The following is a 27,661-nucleotide window of genomic DNA, read 5'->3' as shown; positions in this document are numbered from 1 at the left end:
GTATTTTGCGTGCTCGCTACAAATGCTGCGACAACGATGTAACGTTTTCATCGTGCGCGGCATTACGAACTCTATGGATTTTATTTCAAGATATAGGTCTGCTTATAGAGTTGTGCAATTAACGAGTCCGCTTGTACGTAGAATTTACGCTTTTCCGGCACACTTGTGCAACGTTTCGCCACGATTTCCTTCGAGAATCAATTCCATTATTAGCAAACCAATTTCACATGTTATCGGGATAACGCTCGAAACAGAAACACGTTTGCCTTTGTTCCGGACTGGCCGCGTTCGGTGCAGCTTTTACATTCGTTACGAACTCCCTGTGGATTCGCCAAGTCTTGCGAGTAGCTCAAGGCGCCTTCGTTTCGCTCATAAACGCGACTTGACCAGACGGCGGCTCCGTTTGGAAGTCACGGCGAGTTATGAAATTGTTTAGCACAGTACAGGCCGGGGATACTCTCAGCGGAGCGGATTTCAATTTGGAATTCGCCCCGGAGAAACGTGCAAACGCGGAAAGAAACTCGTAAGCTATCGGGTAGCAAGAATTCATGGCTGACGTATTCTCTCAGTGGAACGCGGTGTTTTTCAATTTCGTGCGGAAATGTTCGTGCGTGGCACCGATAAAATAACAGGGAAACAAGAACGCCCGGTAGACGTCGGGGACTAGCGAGAGCTTGTTATCGGCATCAATTTCGAAATATCGGAAATCTTAGCGTGTTGCAGTCGTGTTCGAGGGATCGCGCGTCACGGAAAAAGGAGGTCGACGCCTTCTACGTGGAGACAAACGTTTACTTGGCTGCCATGCAGCTCGACACCCCCAATCTGCCTCTTGCTTGCCTCCTTCGAATTTCGTGTGCACACATGCCGACATCGTTATCGGCGGATTTATCGTGCCGTGCTAGAAACTTATGCAGCCCGAGTCACAGCCGCGAGTTTTACTGCCTCTAATCGTTGGTCGCCCGATACGGTCGCACGTCTCGAAATTAGCGGCTGCTGTCTTCTTACGAACGATTACAGGCATTCGGAAAGTAACCGCTTCGCTGTGAAACGATCTCTCCGCGAGATCGTCGCCCATATTTCTACCAAGTAACCGCTTTTATGCGCCGTTTTATCGTCGCGTTAATTTGCGATGCGTGGCGTGCCGATCAATGTTACGAAATACCGACGAAATGGAGTGCGGCGGAAATAGGAAACAGGTCAGGCAAAATGTAGCTGGTATCGCTCGTATCGTCTTTACGCACGCGCAGAATCTTTCGACGCGTCGAGCAAATTGTAAAAAAACGCAACGGAGGGGAGGCGCAGACGTGTCGGAGTTTTTATGCGACAATTTCAAATTTAAGTAAGAGCGAAAAGTGGCTCCGATAATTTTGTTTATCTTCAATTTATTTCCCGTGCCTGACAACAGAGCGAGGCTGTTAAACGAGCCGATAGAACCACGAGATCGAGACGAGGCGACTGATTCGCGGTACATTCGACAGCCGCCCCTTTCATCGACCGATCGAATCTGCCGGTAGGGTGTCGTTATCGGTGGGTTCACGTGCTAGGCGTTGCTGATGAATGGTCCCGCGTGTGCAAAGGCACGGTCGTCACGCAAAACGTTATTCATAACTTTGGCTTGGAATCTTGTACGGTTAGTCAGTGCAATTTTTTTTTCTTTTTTTTTTTTTTGAATGGACGTCTTGCAGTTCGCACCGTGGAACGAGATTTCAAACATGAAACCACAGCTTTCGTTAATTTGCAAGCTCACTTGGAAGAATTTTTAAACGGTTAAATAGAAATTGGATCAAACTGAAATTGGATCAATGGAACGCAATGAGCACTCTGCGTTATGCACAAACGCTGGCGAAAGTTCAGTCAACGTTTTTCTTTGAGAAATGATTTAGGAATTTGCTATCCATCCAAATGAATTATACCTACATTGGCTCGTAATTCTCGTCCTTAACTCGTGCAAGCTTGCACGAACGGAGAACGTGTATTCATTGCGTGAAAGCAGAAGTTATTATATCAGTGTCCCATATGTGCAAAATTTCACTGCAAATATTTCAGAAACCGAGGATTATAAAGTAGATTTCATCAAACTTTACTAGATAGTTGTTAAGCTTGAGGTATATGTAATACGAGTTCCACTAACATCATTTGTTTCACGATGTCGTCGAAATATTACGACCATGAGATGTAAGCGCCAATGTTCGACGATGTCGTAAACGCGAATAATAATGATATCTGATTGCACGTGACACGCGGAAAATTAGGATTACGAGCGGATTTTTCAACTTGTCGCTCGTCATAGTCATTCGCATTCTTTTCATCGTGCTACGCGATAGCCATTTTCGTTACAAACGTGCAACTCGTTTCGATTTTAATCTTGCAATGTGCTTTCGAAATAATGTTGGAACCCCTTTACCGCGCGTTTACGTCTACCACAGTTCCCAGCACTCTCTACCGATAGACAAGGTTCCGTGCGTGACGTTTTCCCGACATATTATAATATTCATCGATCTTACGTTGATATCGTGCGACAAACACTCGACAATCGAATCGACAAACGAAACGAACATATACGGGATACTTGCGTATCCATCGTGTAACACCGTGAAATTATTCTTATAGCCGATAGACAGTGGAGTACAGCTAATCGCTAGCGGTTATCGCGTGTACCTCCTGTCATTATACACTCGCGTGATCACGCACATGTGGTTCGTCTAATAATATGCATTGATAGCGTGCTCGATAATCATGGAAACAGATTTATACGATGGAAAACAAAAACAGCCTGTTATAAGCGCCACGTTAAGAAACGCTGCTCTTCAAGTTTCTTAACCATACGTCGAATACGCAAGCGTCTGCCGAAAGAAGCATGATGTTTCACGTTTTTGCTACTCGAAGTAATCAATCTCGATGACGAGAGCGGAAAACTTGGAGCGAGTTCGTTAAAAATGCTTTAACTAGAAGTCTTTCGAGCGAAGCAACGTTTACCTCGATCGAGACTTTTCGTTGCGCCTAACCATCAACCTCCGCCTCAGCTCACCGCTCAAACTCACAGCCTGGCAAAGAGGAAAAGAACACGAGGCGAGTCCGAAGTAGCACATGTCGACGCGGTATCCCGATAACCGGCAACCACGCAATTAGGTCGCTTTCCTTATTATTGCGGTATTATCGTATACAAGGCTCATTAGCATATCGTTGCAACGGCGAAGACGGTGATGATAGCGGTACCGATGGCGATGACGACGGTGCTCGTTATATCCGCGTGCAATGTATCCTCGTTGGAATCAACCGAAGGAAAGTACGTAGCAAGCAACGAGGTTACGTGCGATCTCTCGCAGTGGGTAGCCGGTAAGATTGGCGGTCAGGCTGACAGGCGAAATGGACACGCAGCTGAATCTCAAAGCCTATCGCGCGCCTCTAAAGAGTATCGTAGATTTCGTACCTCGATTCTGTACTCGTTGCACGCCCTGCCACACTTTCTGTCCGTGACACACAGTGCCGTACGTCGTGACCGACGCGAGCTACCCTTAACACTACACCTACGCTGACCCAGCATCGTGTCGGTGAGGTTCGCTCGCATCCGTGGCATCATACGTGTGTTTCGAACCTCGGTGTGTCGAGAGAAGTTTACGTGTGCGCGGACCTTGTTCGTGGACCCTCTGCGCGTTTCCACCATCACAGGAGGTGGATCAGAAGCGCGCATGCTCCTACGGCCAAGAATCACCCCAGTCAGGGTAAATCTGCCACCGAATCAAGACGTGGTGCGTGTCGCGTCGTCCTATATACCATGTCGCGCATATAGACGCGAAATTTTTCTCGAGAAAATTAATATTTCGTTTCGCGAATCGAACCTTTCGTGAAAATGAAGAGAAATCGCGTGGCAATCGCCATCGGAACGTACCCTCGCGTTTACTCGTCGTGTGAACAATGTGAATCGTGTGTAGTAAAATTTTGATCGGACGAAAAACGAAATATTGCTGCGAAACGATCGTAAACAGGCACGTGCGACGATGTTAAGATCATTCTTTAAGGAACGTTACATTATACTCCGGTTATTTTAGGCCCTAAACGGGGCCAGTTCGCGAGAAGAATCTTTCCGCCGTTTTCATGACGCTTTTGACCGAGATACACGGAGATATCAAGTGCATCGAACTTTCGGTCGGTTAACACCGAAAACGGCGATAAAGCCGCAAAATCGAGAAGATACGTTGTGAAGCATGGTTAACGACATTCTTCGTTCCCGTGGATAGAGTGATAAATGGCGTTCTCGTTTAATAGGAACGCGAGAACTCTTCAAAGGAATTACGTCCACGAGCACATCACGGCCTAGCTTCCTCATCATGGAATAAACATCGAATTTTCAACTTTTACCGTAACTCACGGCAATCGCCGGAATCTTCCTTCCTTGACGCGTTTTCGGGGCAAAGAACTATTTCAAGAATCGATACCCCCGATTGGAAGCTGCCTGGTGTCCAGTTGCCAGGTGTAGATCGAAGCAGAAACAGATCGAAGCGTGCAACGTATATTCGAGAATCGTTGAAATAATTCGACCGCCGCGCGTCCCAACAAGAATCGGCTGGAAAGTTTTCCGCGATACGATCACGGGAAAAGTTTCTACGAAACGTTTCCAACGCGCGTTTTCTTTTTTCCATCGTGACCAGTGAAAGGTGGTAGTGTTGAAACTTTAGCATCGACCGCCGGCCAGGCGAGTGTGTGTGTGTATTTATTTTCGGCTTATTTCCGCGCAATCATCGAAAACGTCCTATGGGAAACGTGAACGAAAACACTGGGCGTCAGGAGAATTGGTCGAGCAAACGAGCCGTGGTGTCGGAACGAATGAAATTGAACTAATCTCGCGTGACCCTCGGGTCACCGAATCTCGTGGCGTTTATTGGACGTCAAGAGTATACACCGTTTTCGTGGAATGTCGACACGACCGCGATAGGAATTTGCCGCGTGGTGCTAGCATGACAGTGGATGGACGATGTGCTGTCATCCAATGAAGAGGATGTGAATCGCTTTAATATCAAAGTGAACGCGCCATCAAATAGTCGCGGACATGGCTTTGAGGTGGCAGGCGAGGCTGTCCATTGCTGCCATACTCTTTATGTGTACAGAAGGTAATTATCAATTAATCTAAACGGTATTCCGAATATTAGAAACGCTTACGTTGCTCCGTTTAGATCGAAGTCGGGCAGCGTGGCTTGCGGTATACCTTGGACTGATACGCGTCGAGATTTGACCATCTGATCTAACGGGCGAGTAGAAGTTATTCGATTGAAAACGTAGCAGCTATAGAGCGGCAAAATGGTACAGCTAATGGAATTACCGGCGTGCATGCGTGCGTGCGACGCGAATTTATCGAATGCATTATTCATAAGTCTGTGGCCCTGCCTTGGGAATGATACGCTCCGAGAGAGATAGCCTTTTCTTTCCGGCGTGAAACGCAACACGGTCGTCGTCGACTACACGAGTCCTGTTAATATCGATCACGTAAACTAATTACGCAAAGTGGCGCGACGCGGCGCGCTTCAGAAACGTATTATGCACATAGAACACGCGCGCGATCCTTTTCAAAATCGAACCTGACTATTTCTCTCAAGCGTGAATTCGCGCGATGATTTCTATTCCGCGTCTCACACTCCGTTTACATTGTCGCTTAGAGGTCCTTACGTTCTAGACGAACGACTTCGGTAATTTGGCTCGATACTGTATCCGGCCACGGCCAGACTTTGTTCACGGTATAATCCGCGCAAAGTTTAATCCAGTAAATTAAATGTTTGCCTGGTACTGTGTAAAGTTGAACCGCGAAAGTTTCGGGTAAGCTGCTAAAGATCGCGGGAAATGTTTCCACGTGTTGAGAGAAGTAGCAAGTACAGGCGGTGCTCTAACAATTTTTTCATTTAGAACGCTCTCTAAGGATACAGTTACCTCATTATTATTTATGGCTATTTCCCCGATCTTCCGATTGGGATTTGTTCGCAGATGTTTCGCTTTAATTGCGAGAATGCAACGATCAGCAAATGTAGAGATACGCAACTTTCCTCAAATGCTAATGCGTTGGGTAGCAACGTATTAATTCGTTGAAAATAGCTGAAATTAAACCGCTCATATCCTCAGCTATAAAATGACTCCGCCGAGAGTAGCCAGCTTTCTCGTGGAGTTTGTCTTTCCTGTTTTTACCACCAATTATCATTTCTCAAAAGTATTTCCTCGTGAAATAAATTGCGTCCTATATATTGTTTCAAGCCTGCGAACATATTTTTCCTCCACTCTTGACTTCTTGGATGTGAACGATATTTTTATCATAAATCCGGAAAAATTGATTATCTGTAATGTCAGTAAATCGACGACCTAGTAACACTTTTCGCATGGCTCTCGTTTTTACTATAAAATCTCACTTAACCGATTTCGTCGATCATTCCGTTCCGTTAATTCGATCGCTTTGTGGGTTCATTGACACATTCATGATCAAGATTTGATTAAATTCACAGTCGAATTCGTTTTACGCGACTGGCTTTAATCACAATTAAAGCGAAATATTATATCGACAACCCTGCTTGTTAATTACGGCCGGTTATCTCATTTACGCGTTTCAACGATTGATACAAACGAGCCCGGAAAGTTATCAGCGACATTTCGCTGTCCAAATTCACTAGTAAGAATGTACGATTTTACAACAACGACGTTGCAATATAATTTATGCTAATAGCTGTAGTAAAATCCGATGCATTTTATGTATGTCGTTATTTTTACGTACACCGAGCTAACTGGCTCTAAACAATGCAAGTAAAATTCATCCGACGGATAATAGAATAGCTCTTTGCAAAAAACCTTCGCCCCTTTTCATTAGCATGATAAAACGAGAGAAACCGAAAAAAAAGAAGAAGAAAAAAAATATGCACTTGGAAAATTTCGCTAAAATACGGGATCGTGGAGTGCATAACATAGGTAATCGCAAAGCTACTACGATGTTAAAAAATCGGTACGGTTGATAAGATTCGTAAGGGGGAAAATCGATTTGATTTCATTTTTTATTTCAATGAAAACTACGCGTTGCGAAAAGCTTGGATTTCCCGATACTCAGAACCATCACAAATGGGAATTGAAAACTGAGCTTTGATCAGCAAGTTTCCTCGTAGTTCTGTATTAATGAAATCATTCGTCTGTATTCGCTAAAGTTCAACTATTGGTTCGTTATAAAAATTTCAATTATCGTTAACCTCGATTTTCAACGTTAAAAAAATTGGAATTTATTTTCTCGTGCGAACAAAATTAAGGGCGGTTGAATTAGAAGAAAAAAAAAAAAGAGGGAGGGAAGAAGAGAAGAGAAAAGCACGAAAATGTGACTTTCGACAAGAAATTGCAACTTATTTTGTACAGAAGAAATGATACTTCTTCTAATCGCAGCCTTTGTATTTATTGGTCGCGTGCGTCTTCGTGTCTCCGTACAAATCCGTTGGTGGCTATTTCTTTTCACACGGGCATCCCGGCCAAACGTAAAACTTTTGGAAATCTTATCTTATTGTCTCGCTTCGTCGCCGCCGAGTTTTGTAGGTTTCGGTGGATGCTATCGAACTCGGTCGACGGAGGAACCATTGTGATTCCTTTATCTGGATGATAAATTGGACTATCCTCCTTTCTCTGCGAGTTTAAGGAAACCGATCGTGACTGCCGTTTTGTGGCAGAACGATTTGTTATAATTTTTGAGCGTTCAAATGATCGTAAAGAAAATTCATTTACAAAACAGGGGATGATACGTTTCGTCTTGGGTTTGCTTGCTCGATTGCTCACGGAAAGAGTAAATCTACGGTGAAGAATGATTTTCATTCGCGCGTAGTTGAGAGAGAAAAAGATCGTTTACGGGGATTAGCGAAATTGAAACTGCAAGGAGTTCGTCTCATTTTCTCGGCATCCGTTATAAAAACGGTAGAATCTTCCTTCTTAATTCCTCCGAGATGCACTGTTTTTCTTTTTATAATTCTCGCTCGTGGAAACTTTTCAGTGTTGCCAAAGCGAACGACAAAGTCGAAAACACGAAGTCAAATGGTAGCAAATTGATATTTACGTAATTCGATCTCCGAGCAAGTAAATTGTAAATCCGTTTATGGGGACGTTGCCGATGTCGATCATCGTGGTTTGTAGTAAAAAGCAGTTCCGTCGCTAACTTTTTCTAGAAAAACCATTTCGCGTGCGCCGACGATTTCTCATTATCGCGCTAATTTTATATTCGACAATCCGATTCGATGAAACTTTCAATGGTCTGCCCGATCGGAAAATATAGTATTACTTTGAAATAACGTTTCTTGGTAGTTGGCAGGTGCTCTGTCAATTGGTGAAGTTGCTTAGGTCGCAGAAGCCCCCTTGGAGGGAGCAAGAAACTTCGTTTTCTCGGAATCGCTTTATCTCGCTACTACGAAACCCGGAAAGAATGACGAACCTTGAAATAACTTTTCGCAATAATAAAACGCCGCTTCCAGAGTAAGAGTTTGTCTCGAGTCGATCTCGTAGCCTGGGGCGCTGCTCGTTACTCGACCGGATTTTCTTCCGGTCTTTCCTGCGCTTCGAAGGAGACGCGACCGACCAATGGGAAAATAAAGTAGCTGGTAATTATTTTCACACCTTGCGAGATTCAGCAGTTTTCGCTTTGTTCGTCCTAATCACGAAGAAAGAACGAACCTTCAAACTTTTAGTTCATCGCGCCAGCGCTCCTCGCGTAATTTACACTGAATATTTCCTCGCTGATGAAACTCATGTTTATTTTGGATATAATACGATAATATCACTTCCGTAGAAAATTGTCAAAATTTCGGACATCTTGGAAAGATTTGGCGATACGTACGTAGACGCACGGCGCACTGCGTGCATGGTGTCGCGGCCTTGTTAATTCAAAGCCCTTGTAAAGTAGGAAACATTAAGTTCCGGCGTGTTTTAATTACGAGCCTAAGCGCGAGCACCCTCGACCCGTTTAAGCGTGGGAGTCTGCACTAGTCTCCTGCTGCATTTCCGCGTCACGTGACGGCTGACGATAAACTCACAAAATCATGGCCGTTCCATTATTTCGCGACGTGGCCCACTTGTCCTATAATGGATACGTCGTGTCGTCGGCTCGTGTTCATGGTAGATGGGCAAAATCGACCTTTGCACACTGCATTTACACGAGAAAAGAGAGAATAGACAGATAGTAGTAGCTCCAGACGAAGCTGTGTGGAGCGTGGGGTGGATGCGAGACAAAAAAAAAAAAAAAAAAACTGGAGGGACGCTTCGAGCCTTAATTAATCGCTTTTATCTTCTGCTACTCTCTTGAAACGTTCTCCTTTTTCCTTGTCCTCCTCTCTTCCTTCATCCTTCCTGTATTTTTTTCTTCTCTTCTCTTTTCTCCGTTTCGGTGACGCGGCACGAGAGCGAGGCGATGCAGCTCGTCGCAGCGGAATGAAGTAATGAAATCTGATCTGAGATCGTTAACGGCCCTAATAGGTCTGATACGGCGATAGGTTGCAAGGATGTGCATTGGAAAGCTCCTTAACCTTCCGTGGCGACACGGCAATTTATTATCCTTTCGGAAGAAAATTTGTTCACACGCTGCATATTACACCCCGTACTACCTATAGTTGTAATTTTGCGACGATTACAGATTTTTCTTTCTCGCGATCATTTTCTCGTTAAAATTCTTCGAGGTTTTGTAGAAACAACAAATTGTATTCCTTTCTCTCTGCGAACAATAATTCTCTGAAGAATAACTTGTCATTTAATTTGGAACTATAACTCACGATCAATATATCGTTGTTTTACAAGGCAGGGCTTTTTATCTTCGAATTTTTTTTTTTTTTTAAATTAGCCATCTACCATCGTTGCGACGGTGAATGTTTATTTGTTGTAGCTATAATTGCCCGACCAGCGGAAGTTTAAAACGTCAACGGAACAAATAACGCGGCTAAAAATTGCGTAGTGATGGTTCAACCATATAAATTACAAAAGCGCGGCGTCATTGTTATTTAAATTCTTCAGTTGATTTTTCCTTCCCAGTGGTGGAACGGATGGATTTAGTTGGAATTTTCTACGAATGTATTTACAATTGTATTATTGTGTAAATATAATTCGCGGTTTTATCCTTTTGTGAAATTTATTTCCATTCTGTGAATTCGATATCGTTTCTGTTAATCTCCGTTAATAAATAAATCATATTCTTAAACTAGTATCCATTAAAAAATACATTCAATCTTTATCAATAATTTTCCTATCATTCTTTCGTTGCGATCGTAGCAGCTGCAATCGTATCCAGAATATTTCAGTGACACGTTGATTTTTCGTTGGTCCAAGACAATCGTATAACATACGCGTACGTCGTTAACCTCCTTCGTATGTGTAATGATATTAATGTAAACGACACAGTTGTGATAATTTAAACTAATATTATCTTGGCTATAATCACTGTTTGCGAGAAAGTTGAAACTCTCTCTCGAATTTTCCCCTTATATCCACATGCTGTTTGTCTCGAACGCCACACAAACGCAAATATCGATTTTTATCTAATAAATATCCGTGATAATGAGAAAGGCAACATAAATGGGACGAGAATGGTTGGAAACTGCGCGAATCTTGCTCGAGCGCTCGAACTAGTGACTAGAACTTATCGCGGCGCATATATCAATATTCCCGTCGTTTTACTCGCGTCTTGCTTCTACCTACAAATCATCTCTGCAGCGGCATGCGAAAGTTATGCCGACAAACCACGTACGCGTATACCGCGCTATTTATTTCTCGCAATCTGTGACGACGGAGGAAAAAAATAAATAAAGCAGCCTGACCGCATAGCATCGCGCAACGCGCACCCAGAGACAAATCTGTGACGTGTCACGCGACCAGGTCCGCGTGATTAAATTACATTGCCTATTTAAAAGATAAGGAGAACTCTGTTATCGAACTTATTTATCGGACCCTGCGGGCTTAACGGGTTGGCCATTCGAGGGAGACCGATGTGCCGCCTTACGATTTCACCCAACCCCATTTAATTCCCTGAGTTACACTAAATACGCACGTGACTTGGCGGAATAATTTACCGCGTCCTGAAAAGAACAGCTTGTACTCATTTTTCCCGAGCGCGCGTCCCAGTGGCTGATTAACCTCACGAATTCCTTTATTGCATAAATTAATTCAATTCGCGTGGGGCAATTGTATTTTTACTGGCACGCAGGCCGATGAAGTTTGAAGTGAAATTGCGCCGGATAATTCTTTCACGGGGGTTTTCATGCAACTCGGAGAATTGGAATCTCGCGATGATCCACCGTGAAATAACTCGATGAAGACCCGTTCGTTCAGTGCCCTCGTGGAATAGGTACGTTTTTCTCGCATCCCTTTTCTATCGTATTTTCCGACAATAATGTATTTTTCGGTCGATTGTCAACCACGGTATTTTTGTCGGATTTCAACCGTTGTGCCGTGATTGTTCCGAGTGTCTTCTCGCGTACGTAAGTACCGTATGAGTGTACATAAATATACGTAAATCTCGAACAGCGCATTTTATTCGATTCGAAGTTAATCGGTAACATAACCGGAAAGTACAAGTTGCAGCAGTCGAAATAAGACGATAACTCCGAGGAAAACGATCTTTCTCCCAGATGGGACAGACCGATCTAAATATTCAGATTGCCGTCGACGAAACCTGGAATTCCCTCTCAGTATTTTCCTGCTTGAAAATTGTGGCGAAATGCGGATAGAATCAGACCGGCATCGTACTAGAAATCTCTTAAACATCTTAATCTCCCCAATGTGATTCACGTGCGGATTGTCTGCACCGAAATATAGCAAATACATTGTTGAATCGAGAATTTTAGTTGAAAGCGGTGCAGATCTTAAATACACGCCGCTCTATCTCTAATTACCATTTTTCTATAGATGGACAAATTTGTGTATACGTTATATACATCGTTGGAAACGATACAACGTGCTTCATTAGGGAACGGATTTACGTTCCAAAATGTCGGCTTACGTTCAGAGAACTAACCTAGAAGTTCTGTCATCGTTTAGAGCATACACAGTGGTGTTAACGTTTAACTTGCAAACAAGGCACATTTGGAGCTCGCACCAAACTATAATAGATCTTGCGGAGTTAATCCACAGATGCAGTATCTATTATTCCTATTATTACGACACAGTGTAGTCGTTACGCAGTATTCTTTAAACGGCTCTGCATTAAGTTATAACCATTGGACACATCGGAGGAAGACACACGGAGCGATAAAGCCTACCGCCATTCGATCCATGAAGTTTCAATATTCGTGAAATATCGTTATGCGTCCTCTCTATTGCCGTACATTTTATGGCAGCGCAATAATCGCGACATGCAATATCTACCCGCACTTTCGTGTCAACCGTTTCGCCGCTATCCGACAGTTTCTTTTCCCTTGTGAAACGGTTGGGTCATTTCTCTTCGAGACGAATAGTAGATACTTTTCTTTCTTGACGTTTGCCTCGCTAGCTCCAGGCTTGATCCTACGGCTTACTCGACTAATTAAAACGCTCGAATTCCTAGGTAGCTGGACGTCGACCGTGATAATAGCCGGTTTTTGCGCACAAGCGCTTAATGCGCTGAAACAACGGCTGTAATATTCGTTTTTAGTCGACGATGAGGATAACTGCGTCGCATAACACGAGTCACCGTTCACATCAAACGGCGACGAATGACGGCGGGTCCAGTTACCAGAAGTCAGCGTAAGAGAAAAAAGGCACTCGGTAGTACAGGGATGAGTGCAACCGACGAATCCGGTTTTTTCTCACCTGGCTGAAAATGAATGGGTCGCAATTTGTCGCACTAGCGCTCGTCCATAAGTCATTGAAAATTGTCATTGCAATTTATCACGGACCCCACGAGTGTAATTTTATTTTCACCGGATGGAACTTTCAACGAGATCCATCGTTATTTTCCATTAAGCGCGATTTGCCGGCGATAAGGAATGCTAACCGCGTTCAATCATTCTGGCAATTACGGTCATCTCGCGGCTGAGTTTCTTTGTAAACTCGAGGGAATACTGGGAACTTTGCTGCCTGAATGAAATATCTTTGCACAGTGTACATTCGCATGACCAACCGCGTAGGAAAGCATTCATTCGTCCGGCTATTTGAAATAGCGCGAATTACAGATATACCAACCACTTGAATGAAAGAATATACGTATTCGTATCGTTGTAGCTTTAGCGAAGCGATTTTCGGTATCTCGCAGTGCGGCTGCAGTTGCTTGAAAATATTCGTGACAATTTCTCCGGATCAGGTTACCAATTGTAATTCAAACGAGAACCCCAATCTCATATTTATGATCGCGGTGCACAAGAAATTTCTATCGTCATGAAATACGTGCATCGATTACCGTATCAACCGCTACTCCATGCAATCGATATACGATCCTTCCTATAAAGTCAGAGTACATTTATTTATTTTACAATGCGAATTTTATTAACTGTCATATATCATCTACGTACCCATATACGAACTTGAATAGATCATGATATTATATAGCTGTCATATGTGTATAAATATTCATAAGCTGGTAAAATAAAGTCCATTAACACGTGTACATCGAGATAAATGGAAGTATAGCGAGTAAATTGTACGTGCCTGAAAGAAAAACTGCGCCCTTTGCCGTGTCCTGAAAGCTTTCGAACGAAATTCAACGTTTCACGTTATTCTATGAATACTGATCGTTCTATCTCACGAAACATGAACGTGTCGACAAATTCTCATCGCCCTTTCTTCATTTTGTTTATGTGGTAGGTCTGACAACGACCAAGGTACGCGTAATAATGTGTTAGTGACACATTGCTAGAAAGTCGGTGTGGGAAGCGGCCTCGCATACACGAGAGAGACAAAGAGAGAGAAACTGGGAAAGTCGGGCAGGTGACCTCCGGAGTGCACGGAAAAGCTCGTTATAAGCTCTTGGAGCTTAGTTGTTGCTACAAAATTAATTAAAACCGGCACGTGGTAAATCACATAAAATATCTACGAGTAGAAACGTGCCCCCGACTATGTACACAACGGATTTAATATATCCCTATTCTGCTGATCACTCGATACGGATAATTGTACAGACAAAGAATAACTAATATCGTTAAACGTTGCTCGTCGATAATTTGCACGTCTTTGGATATAGTAATCGAAGATTGTAATTAAACTTCGAATTAATAACCGATAGTAAGTTCATATGTAGAGGTAAGTTATATGGATAGCCTTGGTACAGAGATAAAACGTAACGCAAAAGACTAAAGGAAAATTCGTTTTCTTCACGCTAGGTAATTGAAAAAGTAAGTTACGCAGGAATGCACGTCGAGAAATTAACATAGATGGAGGGGCGAATGGGGGGTCGGCTGCTGTTCATGTATATTAATAAACCACGTTATCGCAAACGCATTTCAAGCGGTTGGACGACTGTATCGGACTTTTCTTCCCCATGATGGATTACGAGAAAAACAACGTTGAACGATACAACCCCTGCGAGCTAGAAGGGAGGCCTTTCCCTTCGCCGTTCTCAGCCAACTCATTCTCCATCTAATTCACTCTAAAGCCGAAGTGTAATGAGCTCTGATCTAATCTAATTCCGTCTAATCTCCCTCCGAGTTTAGATATAACCAACGGCTATTATGTTTCTACAAGCAATGAACTATGGAGTCTTATATGCGTTTTCCTATTAAAAGTACCCCTATTCTTGTATTCGCGTAGAACAGCTTATTTAAGTACAGACCCGCGTAATAGTTTTTCCGTTATCTTCCGTTTAAAATGTTCCTACTCCGTCTTCCGCGTTAATTCGACTAAAGAACAACGGCGAATGAAAGCGTCGCTTCCGCATACACCCTGTTTCGCGAAATTAGGTATTCAACAGATGCGATAAATTCATTCGTCTTTTAATGAACAACTTTGGCTGGCTTTCTTTATCTGGTGAAACGATTAACGGTAGCTCGTGGTGTCATTTATTGCTTGTAAATTTTTAGTCGATCTTTATTAGCCAATCTCGTAGAAGCGTGCGCGCCAATTTAATGCAGAGAACGACCGCAGTAACGATTACCATGGAAATACAGAATTAAAGGAACATTAATATTCGATAATTTTAATAGATAATTCAATAATCAAGAGTTACGATTTACCGATGTCCGGACTTTCGGAGAAATTTAGGAGTTGGTATTTATGTTTTCATAAATATTTTAACCACGGTACCGAAAGACGAAACAAATTTAATACACGACTCGAATGCGAAATCTGATTTTCGACAACCGCGCGCAATAACCGGAGCAATTTGACCTGTTACACTTCATCACCGTGAAATAACAGAAACATGGGTATGTATGTCGGTTTAAAGTCAATTATTCGATATACTCGCGGACAATGTTATTGGGCGTTAAGACAAAAAATGATTGCATTTTTCCCCACGGTGTCCGTTGAAACGTTCGTGTCATTGTTTTTACGAATGTTCACCGCCGTCAGAAATTTTACCAAAAAAAGGACGATTGATCGAGCAATTTTTCTTTATTGTTACAGATACACTCAGTTTAGGAGATCGTACGATAGACAACATGGATCGACACGCGGGTCAAAATAGACCGCGAAACCAGTTGCTGGCAGATCCTTCCGGGCTGAAAGCAAAGGTGGAACCTACGTTCGACTACTCGCAGAACACCAACGTGACAGCACTAATAGGAAAGACCGCTTATCTCACGTGTAGAGTTCGCAACCTGGGCGACAAAACCGTAAGATCCTTTGCTACATTGATCATCTTTGATTCCGATCTCTATTGTCCGTTGACGTTACGAAAGAATTCGTGCTCTTCCATCGGAGCAATTTCCAATCGTTCCCCAACATTTATTTCCATTCGAGAATTGTTTCTAACTTGCAATGCTGGCATAACGCGGAAAATTGCTAGAGACAGCTTAATGTCCCAGAAAAATGCTTGCTCGTATACTCTCCACGTTATTCCACGGAATTTCGACAAATTTGTGGCAGAAAGGTAATCACGACAAAGGCCGGTGCACCGTTCGCTGAACAAGAGAGGAAACCTGATCTTCGTAAGGACCTTAGGAAAGCGATTTGCAGGAAATAATCGAGTTGCTCGGGCTCGATTGGACGCTAATCGACCTTTAAGGCAACTGGAAACTCAATTTTATCGCAGCTCGCGGTTCCGACGTTGCAGGTATTGGTCGATCGAAAGTAACGCGCAGGTATTCGCGATATTCGAGTTATAACGCAGCGATCATGGTCTCGAATTATTATATGACGCGTGTACTTCGATGCGAGGCTTCACCTTTGAAACTCTGTTACCAAGTAAGTATCTCGTTTGTACTAGCTAGCAGATGTTACGTCACGATAAAGCTAAGAGGATTCTGGACAAGTAGTTTCTTAGTGTCAGCTTCTAACATTGAAACAACATTTTACATATTCGATGTTCACGCTATCGCGTATAAACATACTTGCATGGATAGGATTTTAGGAAGGTAACGAGTATCGTTTCTGTGATAGTTTATCGTTCGTAATTTTATAAGATAGCAGCTAAAATCTCGGAAAATAGTCGTTTCGTCGGATTAAGTTGTCTGCTTTTTTCGAAAGAGAAATCACGCTATCTTCTAGTTATTAAATCTTCTACTTTCGTTTCTCCAGCAAGTTTCATAGCTGCAAATACATTGCAGTTCGTAGACACAAACTCGAGCTTGATTAGTAGCAAATATACGAATAAAATTACGCCGAAAGAACGAGTGCAACGAAGATCGGGGTAAAAGAGACGAGATCGTAGCTGCAAATACGGGTGCAGCGCGGAAACAAGGCCGTTCAATTTCGGTATTTCGGGGTGTGTAAACCGTATTAAGTAAATTCATTATACAGTCGAGGGCCGACGTACCTTAATTTCATTCGTTGTTCCGCGTCAGCCGTGAAATTCCATTTGCCCCACGTCCGAATTGCTAGGTCATACGGATTTCCTCGATACGTGATTCTCGTCACTTCGCTCGCTACCCAGACGCTTTGATTCTTTCGTATTATTCATCAGTGAACGCAACGCTATACTTTTTATTCGTCTTCGTAGCGTTTTTAAATATCCGAGTGGCAGAGGACGCGAGAGTCCATTTTCAATTACGTACGTGGCAATTTTATTTTACATTCTTCCATATACATAATTTTAAACGTACTATCGCAACTTTGGTTACCTTGGCGTCGCGGTGTATCGTCGTTTCGATGGCCAAGTTCGAAAGCGTTAAACTGTTTCTGTTCCCTTATATGAGATACAAGGGAGAAATAGCAGCTCCTTAGACGCTGTCAAACCTCTAAACTTCTTCGACTAGATACGCTAAGTAGTGGTAACACGGACTTGTCCTCGTAGAGTTCGTATGCGAATTCAGAGTCGCCGGAGGCAGCTGCCTTTCCCGGTTTACATTGAGGGATAAATTACGGAAGATGTATCGGTGAACGTGCGAGACCGAAGATTCATAAGCTTTCTCACGCAAATGACCTGCGCTTTGTGCACCAACTTTCAGTGCCGATTATTAATGTTCTCGCCGTTGTTGCGACGGCTATTGTACAGGCGTTTTGTTAGGAACCGAGTACACGGTAGGTCGACGAACTAATAAAATTCATTGTTCATATCTGCACGCGATACTCTTAATTTTACTGTTCAAATTTTCTGCCAGGCATCGATCGTTTAACAAGCGTTAAGGACGTAATAAAAATAACTACCTTCGGTAGGGTTAAAAGTATTCAAAATTAATAATACGAAACTTTCACATTTGCTGGGATATTTATCAATTTAAACGAACGAGTTAACGGGTGAACAAATTTTCGTCGCGTCCTTTAAAGCGATCAGTCTCCATTTCGAGCATAATCGAAAGAGTTTCAATCCACGAGGTCACGGTATTGGAGGTCGTAGACAGAAAAATCGTCGAGACTTTTATTAATGTCGAATTAAACACGAACATCGAAGTCGTGCTTCGGTCTGGCGCGTTTCAAGCGATTCAGATTGCCCAGCTGGATGAATCAGTTATCCGATTACCTTTTCCCTTTTGCGCTGCTAATAGTTCTTCGGCGGAAAAGTCAATTTCTCGCGCCAATAGGCTACAAAATAATTTCTACGACACGATATCCGTCTCTGACTTTCATTGCAATTCGTCAAAGTGAGGTATCTTGACTGGCCACTGACGATTATCTACAACCATGCTGCGAGCGAAACGATTCTAATTGAAAGATGAGAGACGAGGGGAATCTCGGCAATTTTTCTGAATCATTCTCTTAACGTCGTTACCTCTGAGGAAGAGCCTGAATCGAATGCCAGTTGTAAAGTATGGTAGATGGAATTGTTGCGTTTCAAAGCTAGTTGCTTCTCAGCGTGCGTTTCTGAAAATTGCAATTCTACTTACCAGACATACTTCTCGTGGAAGCTTTCTTTTGCGTGACTTACATTGACGTGGTCTCCGAGAGATTCGAATGAAATTCTACGTATTCGTTCGTCTAAGTCTCGCTAAAGCGTACGTAGATGGCTTTTGGTTTACCGTGGAAGTAGAAGCGGATGAATACCGGTCGATTGGATTCGTCCGTTTTCGGATTTTGGTGTATTCGCGTCTGTACGACGAAAGTTACTTTACCGAGGCAGACTTCTCCGAAGTTTACTGGATTACTTTCTCGGTAGAGGTGAGCACATATACGGCTGATGAAATTATCGTCGTCCCCGAAGACGTGAAAGTTCAACAGGAGCCGAAGTTTAAATGTCCCTATCGTCGGAACAAATTATGTATTATACGCCAGCCGCAAAATATTTGCAGATAACGGAAGCGCAGCCATATTGAAGTTTCTGACCTCTCACCCCGGATTCTTGAAATATTTAATGGCGCGACATGACGAAACGAACGTGAAATATTGATCAGGCGACAACGTTCATCGTCCCTCTGCGCGATTTACAAGAAATTTTTAAAAGATTTTCCAAAGTTGTTCCGCCAGTTGCGACATTCGGTAGCTTAATTCTGTCTCGACTTAATGCGTGTGTCATGCATAGACAATTTACGTGACGTAAATTTTATCATCATCTCCGCGTCTTTCATCCAGCGAATAGTATTGGAGGCAAATCGTCTGAACTTTGATAGAAATTGTATATTGTTATCAGCGAATTCGCTTAACGATCGGTCGCGTCTATTCAAAGCAGTCTGCTCGATCTTCCTCGATTACCATCATTGAACCCACTTTGAAATTCCGTTTGCAAAGGTATCCTGGGTGAGGCACAGAGATATTCACATTTTAACGGCAGGGGCGTATACCTACACGAGCGATCAGCGATTCCAAGCGCTTCACAGACAAAATACAGGCCAAAATAGCGAATGGTCTGAATGGACTCTTTGCATAAAGTGGGCGCAAGAGAGAGACCAAGGGCTCTACGAATGTCAGATCTCCACTATTCCCGTCAAGTCGCACCAATTTCGCTTAAACGTTGTCGGTAAGTTTATCTCATCCGTTACATTATGCGCTACTTATACCGTTGCAGAGTTCGTAAAATAATTTTCAAACTCTGTCACGTTCTCGAATTAGAATCTCTATACGTAATCTATATGTATGGCGACTGTAACGAAACTACCGGTTTTTATTACGTTTCGCATCGGTTTCTCGGGATTTCCAACGAGGGTATGGAATACGCTCGTTACCTTGAAATCGCGCTCTTCTCGCAGAGACATTTCATAAATTAATGATCCAGATGTATTAACGTCGCCGGGGGAGATACTTTTGAACCTAATTTTGGAGAGTGCGATACGACCGGAGCGGGTCTCGTTATTTCAATTACAATGACCTTGGCTTTCGATGAAAAGCTTTGGCTCGTTAGTTCTCGCGAATCAGTAAAGTACCCTCGTTCTCTTGGCTCGGTGAATATCGTCTCCGAGAGGTCACTCTCGCGAGAATAGTTCCCTCGGCTCGTGAATTTTCGTATCGCGTAGCCGTAGTGCAGTAAGGATAATACGAGTGACCGAAACAATCAAGAAAAATACCGTGAGTGAAAAAAAAGGAAGTCGTTCTTTATCACAGTACCGACAGCGACGATACTCGGAGGTCCAGATCTGTACGTTGGCGCAGGCAGCACGATAAACTTGACGTGTGCCATACACTTCAGCTCGGAGCCACCAGCCTTCATCTTTTGGTACTACAATGAGAACGTTTTGAGCTATGATAGTCCCAGGGGCGGCGTCTCGGTGATAACCGAAAAGGGTAGCGACGTCACCACCTCTTGGCTCCTTATCCAGACGGCGCAACCCTCGGACTCTGGGGAGTACAGCTGCAAACCCAGCAACGCCAATACGGCGTCCATCAAAGTTCATGTCCTAAATGGTGAGTGTTTACACGCACGATTACGTAATCTTAGGATCCGTAACGATCGTAGTGTTAACCCGGATATCAATTTAGTTTTCTCGAATCTCCCGTTGAAAAGTAAATATCGGTGGATTTGTAAATATTTATACAGATCCGAGTGTAAAAGGGAATTACTGAATTTTCATATCTTTGTTAATATATCTGGGAATAAAAAAAAAATAATAAATATTTTCTATCGATCGGATTTTATGCAACTCTTCCTAACAGGACAATGTTTCTCAGACAAACGGCTCCGGCTTTCATAACGTACAGATTTATTTATAGTCGGAAAGTTCGTTCCACTGGTCTGAGCTCCGCGAAATAGTATATACTCGCAACGATTTGCCAACGAGTCGTAAAAACGGGAGGAAATTATTTTAGCACTGTCCAGTGAAACCGTCGTTAACGGTAGTAGTAAGTAAAACTCTGTCCGTTGTCCGAAACGAGTTTCACAGCTGATTCGAGCATTTGAAACGACCATGTCTGCGAACTCTGGATGGTGTAACACGAACCGTTGCATCGACCAACCGAACAGAAATTTCGCGGAGAACGTTCGCTTTTGCATAAACCATCCCGTTAAAGTGTTCGCTTAACCCGTTAATATTCTCGCGAACCTGGCTCGTGGGTGTGTTAATTCGCACGTTTATTTCCGTTCGTCGGCAGCTGGAAAATTTCGGCGAGTATCGCTTGCACCTGTCCTCTCCCAGATTTCCTCGGCATCTGGGTCCTCGCAATCAACCTATCAGAACTTGGCAATTACGCAATCGCCAAGTTTTGCATGTTTATTCAGTGACGCTCTCGCGGAGCAAAACGAGTTTCAGCGTAGCGAGAATGTTTGCCATGGTGTTCGCCGTTTCTCGATGAAACACGTCTCGAGAGATAGTTGCGTTAATGCAAGTTTAAACAAAATTTTCGGTATTTCCGTTGGTTTCGTACTGCCGTCCCTGCCTTTTGGTATTTTTAATAAACTGTTATTTCCTGTTATTTCCATTCTCTCAATGATCACGATCTATCGTATTTTCTTTATACATTTTCACGCAATTACGAATACGTAATTACATCGATCGTGAAGCAAGTTATCGATACAGAAAATTTTCCACCAGAGATAAATCGTTGTCGAACAATTCTTGCGAAGGTAAGTCGTTCCATGGTGGACAATAAGAGGCGTGTCGATCGCAGCCGACAAATTTCAGTCCGTGTAAATTACGCGGATTCCAACGTCCGCAGGTCAAGGAATTCTTAGGAAGTGGCACGAACCGGACCAAAATCGAGCGGAAATTGCATTTCAATCCGTCGCATAAAATACTCTGGTTGCCGTGGGCGTCGTTTAACGAAGAAAGGAGCAACGAACGGAACTTCGACACCGTTTCCAGTCTTTCAAAACTGTGCTGCCAGTCAAAGTACCATTGAGAAATATCACGGAGAAAAAATTCACGGAAACGTTGAAAAGATATTTTTGCGAAACCACCCGTCCTAATTCTCGAAACCTGTTCTCTCTCTGTCTCTGTCTCTCTCTCTCTTTTTTCCTCTCCCTCTCTCTTTACGCATTCATTTCGACGAATCTTTTCTTCGAAGATGCCTTGAGCTTTGATTAAAACGTCTCGATATCATTCCATTGACTAGTATGAATGATTTAGGTTACTCTTTGCTACGTTCACCTATATTTTTTCACGAGCAACGCAAATAATCTCGCTATCTCTTACCCTTAAAACACCTCGTTTATCGTGAAAAACTTATTTTCCCTTCTTAGAATTTGTTGGCTTCTTTAAAGTCGAGAAACCGAGATGTATCGTTGTACGTTAATGCGACATTCACGAATAGAAATAATGTATGAATAATATAATTGGGGAAAGGAGAAACATCTCGCTGTTGATACAATTTAACATTCAGTTCTCTTAACTATTGCAACGAAATTTTCTTGTGGAACAGATACGCGTAATTTGTTTCTAATAAGATGTATTGAAGCGCTTGTAACCGAGCTGTTCGTCATGTTTAAGCGTAATCAAAGCCGTTTGATCTTTGAACCTCATTCGCCACAAGCTGACTTCCAGGAATCCCACAACTTCCAATATTAATTTAATAGAAGACCGATGAAGGACCGGTCACGCGAGAAAGTCGAACAAAGCGTTCTGCGTGCGTCTATGTGCAGTAACGATAATAAGAAAATTGTTTAACTCTGACGAAAGAGAATGGAAGCGTGTTAGGCGAAGATGAGAACGAATGAATTGTTTGTTGCAGGCGAGCGACCAGAAGCGATGCAGACCGGAACGGCGGGACCTATTTTATCCTCCAGCTGTCTTTTGGTGTCTCTGATCATTTTGTACATATCGTCGATGTAAATGAACGTCGAATGAAACTAATCACCGTCACTGCTACCACTCGTACGATTAAGCGGGCAAGACACTGTAACGACCTACAAAAGTACATATTAGGGGGAAAATTTGAGAATTTTTACGAAGCAAATGACGGGAGTAAATCAATTTATAGTTTATCGCGGTTACTATGTACACGTTTAAACAAATTTCTCCATCCATTTTTTGCGTATTCCATTTCAAGGTGTTCGCTGCGACATCGATGCACCCACTTTGGCGACGATTACACGTCATGCGGTTGTTAAGAAAACAAAAATATTTAGAAAGATTAAGCCTTCGTTTATAGCTCCATGTAGGCGAAAAATAACAAAATAGCAGCATGGTGAAAAAAATGTTGAACTTCTGCGAAAAAGTTGCACCACTTCGTTGATGAGAAACAGGAAAGGAACTATAATCAAAAGAAGCCGTACGTGGGGCCATAGACAATAAGTTTTTCCTACGATAATTTTCGTACGTATAGTTCCATAATTTCCCACGTATAGTTTTTCTTATAGTCGAAACATAGAAAATCGATATTTTTACAGCGTCCTCTTACAGTGTCTTCTGCCCCTTAAACAGAGCTCGAGTTTGTCAGGCCACAGTCACGTTGAGATCGCGCTACTGTTTGCAAAAATCAATGGGACTGGGAACGAATCGATCTACGAATTTCGCGTGTCTATCTAATAACATCGTGCTCGAGATATAGAATATCACGAACGCAATGTAACTATTCGCACTGGCGAGTCCGTTACTCCGACATAGTTTACAACTTTCACGTTCGATCGTATGTTTGTACCTGTCAGTGAGTCGCATTTACGCTAATTTTGGTCATCCAGTTCTGGTCAACCACAGCTACAAAGGTTTCCCGTCGTCTCGTTGTAAATGCAAGAATAAATTTCGCGGAACGAGCACAGATCTTCCCGAACGGCGTCGCGGTCGTCACAATCGTTCGTATTTCATCTCGTTGGTGGTTACCACTGATAGCGTGCGATCCGTATACGATCGCAACGAGGGAACGATGAAACAAGAAACGCGGAGAAAACGCTGCGTTACACGTTCCCCGATAATCGGCGTATCGAGATTTAATGTGTTTGTATGTCCCGAGAATGCTGGAATATATTGTATGTTGGTCGAAAAGCGTATAGTTAGAAGAACGTCGACGCTAATACCGAAGGTAAAGATGCTATGCCAAGGAAAAGTTGGTTCCGTTGGAAAGGAAACAAAGGGGATTCGATAAGCCACAGTGAGAGAAATCGATTTACGAGAGGTGTAAAACCGAGAAACAACCATCCCGCGGCACGCTCCACGACTGGTCGAATCTACGAAATGCAGGATGCGCGAGACAGCATTCACGAGGAAATAAAACGTGACTCGATTGCAAGATCTCGTGCGTCCCGTTTTCGAGGATCGAGGACGCACGGCTATCCAGTTGACGAAAGTAATACAGGAGAAATGGAGCAGCGGTCTCGAAAACCGTTGATTAATCGATGAGACGGATTCGCCTTTTCGTCGCGTCACATAGAACCACAAGCGAGACAGGTAACACGCGTTATACGTCGAATCGTCTGGTGATTTTTAACGAGCTGCCGCGTACCCAGCAAGTATAAACGTTAAAATTCGAGGAGAAAATATCGTCGTTCCGCGTGACAGCTACACGCGTGATACGAATGTTAATATATCTCGGGGCGAGCGCATTACGGCTACCGCGGCTGAACGTGAATCATTGTGGCGTGTCGGACGAAAAACGCTCGCAAATCCCTTCCAGCCGATTAACAGTCAGAAACGCAAACATTTCTCGATTGAAAACAATTACGGGGAATTATTGTTATCGATCCAGTCGAAATAATCGTTGCGCTTTGAGCTAGCGGAATTCACGACGACCAGTCGCGTTCTAATTTCCAAACGTTTACGATGTTCGTTTATAAAGCTTATCGATTCGTGTCAACCGGCGAATATTCGATGAATTAACCGGATGATTTTTAGCTCGCCCTGTACAAACGGATTCCAGCTTTTAAACGATTATCCGTTGACCAATTTTACTTCGAACGCAAACTTGTTAAAATTATACGAAACATTTTACTCCGACGATAGACTCGTAAACGAAGGAACCTCAAAACGTACAAATTTTGTAAGCAAAAGTCAAGTAAATAAGATGCGTTTCGTTGCGAGGAATTATTCGCGTTATTCGTATCGAACGCGCTCGACAACGATAGTTTCGGAAGCGATCATAGCGAAACCAGGAGTCGGACGCGAGAAATTCTGCGACGTTTGATCGATCTGTCTTTACGGTCGTTACACGTCGTAACGACGTCGTCTGGACAAACGCGAGCGGAAAGCGAAAGACAGTGGTACTGCGGGTGCGACTACACGGAACATAGCTGGACGTTCGAATTGAAAGCTAACACAGCTGGCAAACTACGACGCGACGGACGATGTCGCTCGCTAGATCTGTCTGTTTGCCATTGGTTGAACGGGTATTAGCGTCGACGACCAAACACGAGAACCTGTACATAGCGTCTGTATTATAAATTGTGGCCGGATGATGATAGTTACACGCCGACGACGCGAGCGTAAATGCGTGCACACGCGTTGCGTGCCACGCGATATTCTGCCTCGTCACGGCGCTCCGACTCTCTCTCTCGTCTGAACACCGGTGTGCTGGATCTAGTAATCGCGTTTACCGCGTGAAAATCGAGTTTCGCGGCCGAAGTGGTTCCGTGTGAACGACCCACAAACTGTACGTGCGAACCTGCGTCAGGTTTCGTCGATGTGGCTTAATTATCGGACGCCAGATCATCGCTAATATTCGGATTTTACTCGCGAATCGTCTAGAATGGCGCACGAAAAAGCGAACTATCGAAAGCAATAAGTCGAATTTTTGAAAGTAAGCGGTGATCTTGCTTCGTTTTCCACGCAATCGAAGAGTTTCGTCGGACTATTCCGTCGTTCATCCTGATCGATGATCCGCAAACTCTGTATGTATGTATCTCGAACTTTTAGACGACCTTCCCCCCTAAACCCTATGAATCTTTTTACTACTGTGTACATTTTTCCTTCCTCTCAAAGGCTTCCCGTCGACTCTGCGTACGTGACACCGTAAAATGGCTCTGTCGTCTACACACGTAATTATAAGCAACCGCATTGGGATTGACGGATCATCGGTCTGGATCTACTTCGTTCGCGACATAAAACGACGACAATTTTCACTTTCTATTTGTGTGTGTTTCCATGTGATATCCTCGCAGATACCCGATGAAAGTATCGCGCGGATCGTTCCTCGCGTCCAACACAAATCGAATCTCCCTTACATTTTTCTGTTCCTACCACGGTGGCGATTCTTTCCTCCAACTTGGATTAGATGCGCGCGAATGGTCGAAAAAGTCGAAAGGGGTCGAAGCGAAGAGAAGGAACGAGGGACGGCTAGAGCTGAAACTCTAGCGAAGCCAGTCAACGATCCGGAAGTTTTTCGAGGGTAAAATGGAAGTTCCAGTCGATACACGTGCGGCCGACGAAACGGAATGTGGCCTCGTTCGCGTACACTCGAGAGAATAATTGCGTGGACCTTAGGGGGAGCAAAAGTTTCGGGATTTCTCTTCGCTTTCAGCGGAAACTACGTGAAACGGATAGGTCGCGGTCCATTAAGCAGCATCGTATACTCGATCTCACCTCGCGAATTGCGTTTACCTCTTGCGCGTTCGCGAGCAACCCAACCATACGTTATTTTATTTTCGTTCTCTTCTTTTATTTATTCGTCCTATTGTTAATAGCGTCTCGAAGTTAACTTGCGAAATTCTATTACGCGCTGGCCGATGTACTCGACCGGTTATTTCTAAAACGAGAAACACGCTGAGACGTTGCGGATAATCTCGTCCGGTAATTTCGTTCGCTTATGTCGCGTTGTCACTGCTACGATAAATCGTTTTAGAGTTTTGGAAAGGAAAAAATCTTATTTCATTCCGAATCGTTGCAGGCTATACCTAGTAATTGATAGTCGTATAAAAAGATAAAAGTTCTCGGGGGACGACTTAGAGTCAGCGTTTTAAAGGAAATCGATGAACAGTGAAAGAAGGCACTTCGAGGTCAGTCCGCGCATCGATGTTCCGCGAGTTTCTCGAAGTCGAAATGTCGCGTTTTGCGTAGCGTATGAAACGTGAAACGAGGTAAACGCTGCATTCCGCCGGGACAAAAGGGAAACGAAAAGAAAGAGAAACGCGTCGAAACAAACTCCGGATTCTGTTCGTTCCGACTGGACAGGCTCGTCGCGAATTGAATTGCGCCTGCGAATAGAATTCGATTTGGGGGGTTGTCACACTCCGGTGGTCGGCTTCGATTTTGCTCCCCTGACTGTGTACAAATTGCTTTACCCTTGTGCCGGCCACTTTGTTCCGGTATTCGCGGTCTTCTCGCCGCTCCTCAGAGAAAAAGTGATATCGCGCGCTGCTAGTATAAACTGTGGAAAAAGGAAAAACTACTCTGCGAAAACGCCGCACTTAATTCTTCCCCGATTCTCTTTCGACGCGATTCGACTCGTTTCGCGATGCACGCGTTACCGCGACGAACGACGCCATATACTTTCCGTGTCTTCGACACGACAGACTAGCCGATTAAACGAAAAATTCACAAGCGGACAATTCGCTACATACAGCGAAACGGCCATTCGGCGGTGCAAGCGATTACCAAAAATAAAGAAGAAAAAATGAAGAAACGAAAACGGCGCGTCGTAGACACACTTGGCAGCCTGTAGCTTTTAATCGACGATACTAAACGAGAGCGTATGACGCAAATGCGAACGAATTAAACAGAGGGAGAAGATAAACCCTGGAAGAATCTGTAATCGCAGTGATATCGTTAGATTAGATAGGTATATTATTGTACATACTATAATATTACGATGTTTAATAAATAAAAATGTTGAAAGGAAGGGGACAAGAGATGTTTCGCGGCTTTTTTCCGCAGCCATGCTGCCAGTTGCC

At 43.5% G+C, this 27,661-nt stretch overlaps 1 protein-coding gene and 1 long non-coding RNA gene across 5 annotated transcripts in view; one reads left to right on the top strand and one right to left on the bottom strand.

Moving 5' to 3' along the window:
- Positions 1-3,520, bottom strand: part of LOC138183029 (uncharacterized) — a 116,087-nt gene extending 112,567 nt beyond the window's left edge. The window contains exon 1 of the long non-coding RNA XR_011173963.1: positions 3,431-3,520. This is a non-coding gene — a long non-coding RNA (uncharacterized LOC138183029). The remainder of the gene's footprint in view (positions 1-3,430) is intronic.
- LOC138183027 (zwei Ig domain protein zig-8) overlaps positions 1-27,155 on the top strand; it is a 141,256-nt gene extending 114,101 nt beyond the window's left edge. The window contains exons 1-6 of one of the 4 annotated variants that reach the window (XR_011173960.1): positions 3,704-5,108; positions 15,511-15,719; positions 19,207-19,435; positions 20,017-20,316; positions 22,576-22,808; positions 22,894-27,155. Coding sequence is in view for 2 of the 4 variants with exons in the window: in XM_069119544.1 (XP_068975645.1) it covers positions 5,048-5,108; positions 15,511-15,719; positions 19,207-19,435; positions 20,017-20,316; positions 22,576-22,676 (900 nt within the window). In the remaining 2 variants the exon portion in view is untranslated. Of the gene's footprint in view, positions 1-3,703; positions 5,109-15,510; positions 15,720-19,206; positions 19,436-20,016; positions 20,317-22,575 lie in introns of those variants that run through there. The other 3 variants (XR_011173961.1, XM_069119544.1, XM_069119545.1) reach the window with 3 other exon arrangements.
- The last annotated feature ends 506 nt before the right edge of the window (positions 27,156-27,661 follow it).

Source organism: Bombus flavifrons, chromosome 9, assembly GCF_040668555.2.
Source record: "Bombus flavifrons isolate JBK064 chromosome 9, iyBomFlav1_principal, whole genome shotgun sequence".
In the NCBI taxonomy this organism is placed as follows: Eukaryota; Metazoa; Arthropoda; class Insecta; order Hymenoptera; family Apidae; genus Bombus; species Bombus flavifrons.
Note: the sequence above shows the minus strand (reverse complement) of the source record. Positions and strands in the feature narration are given on the sequence as shown.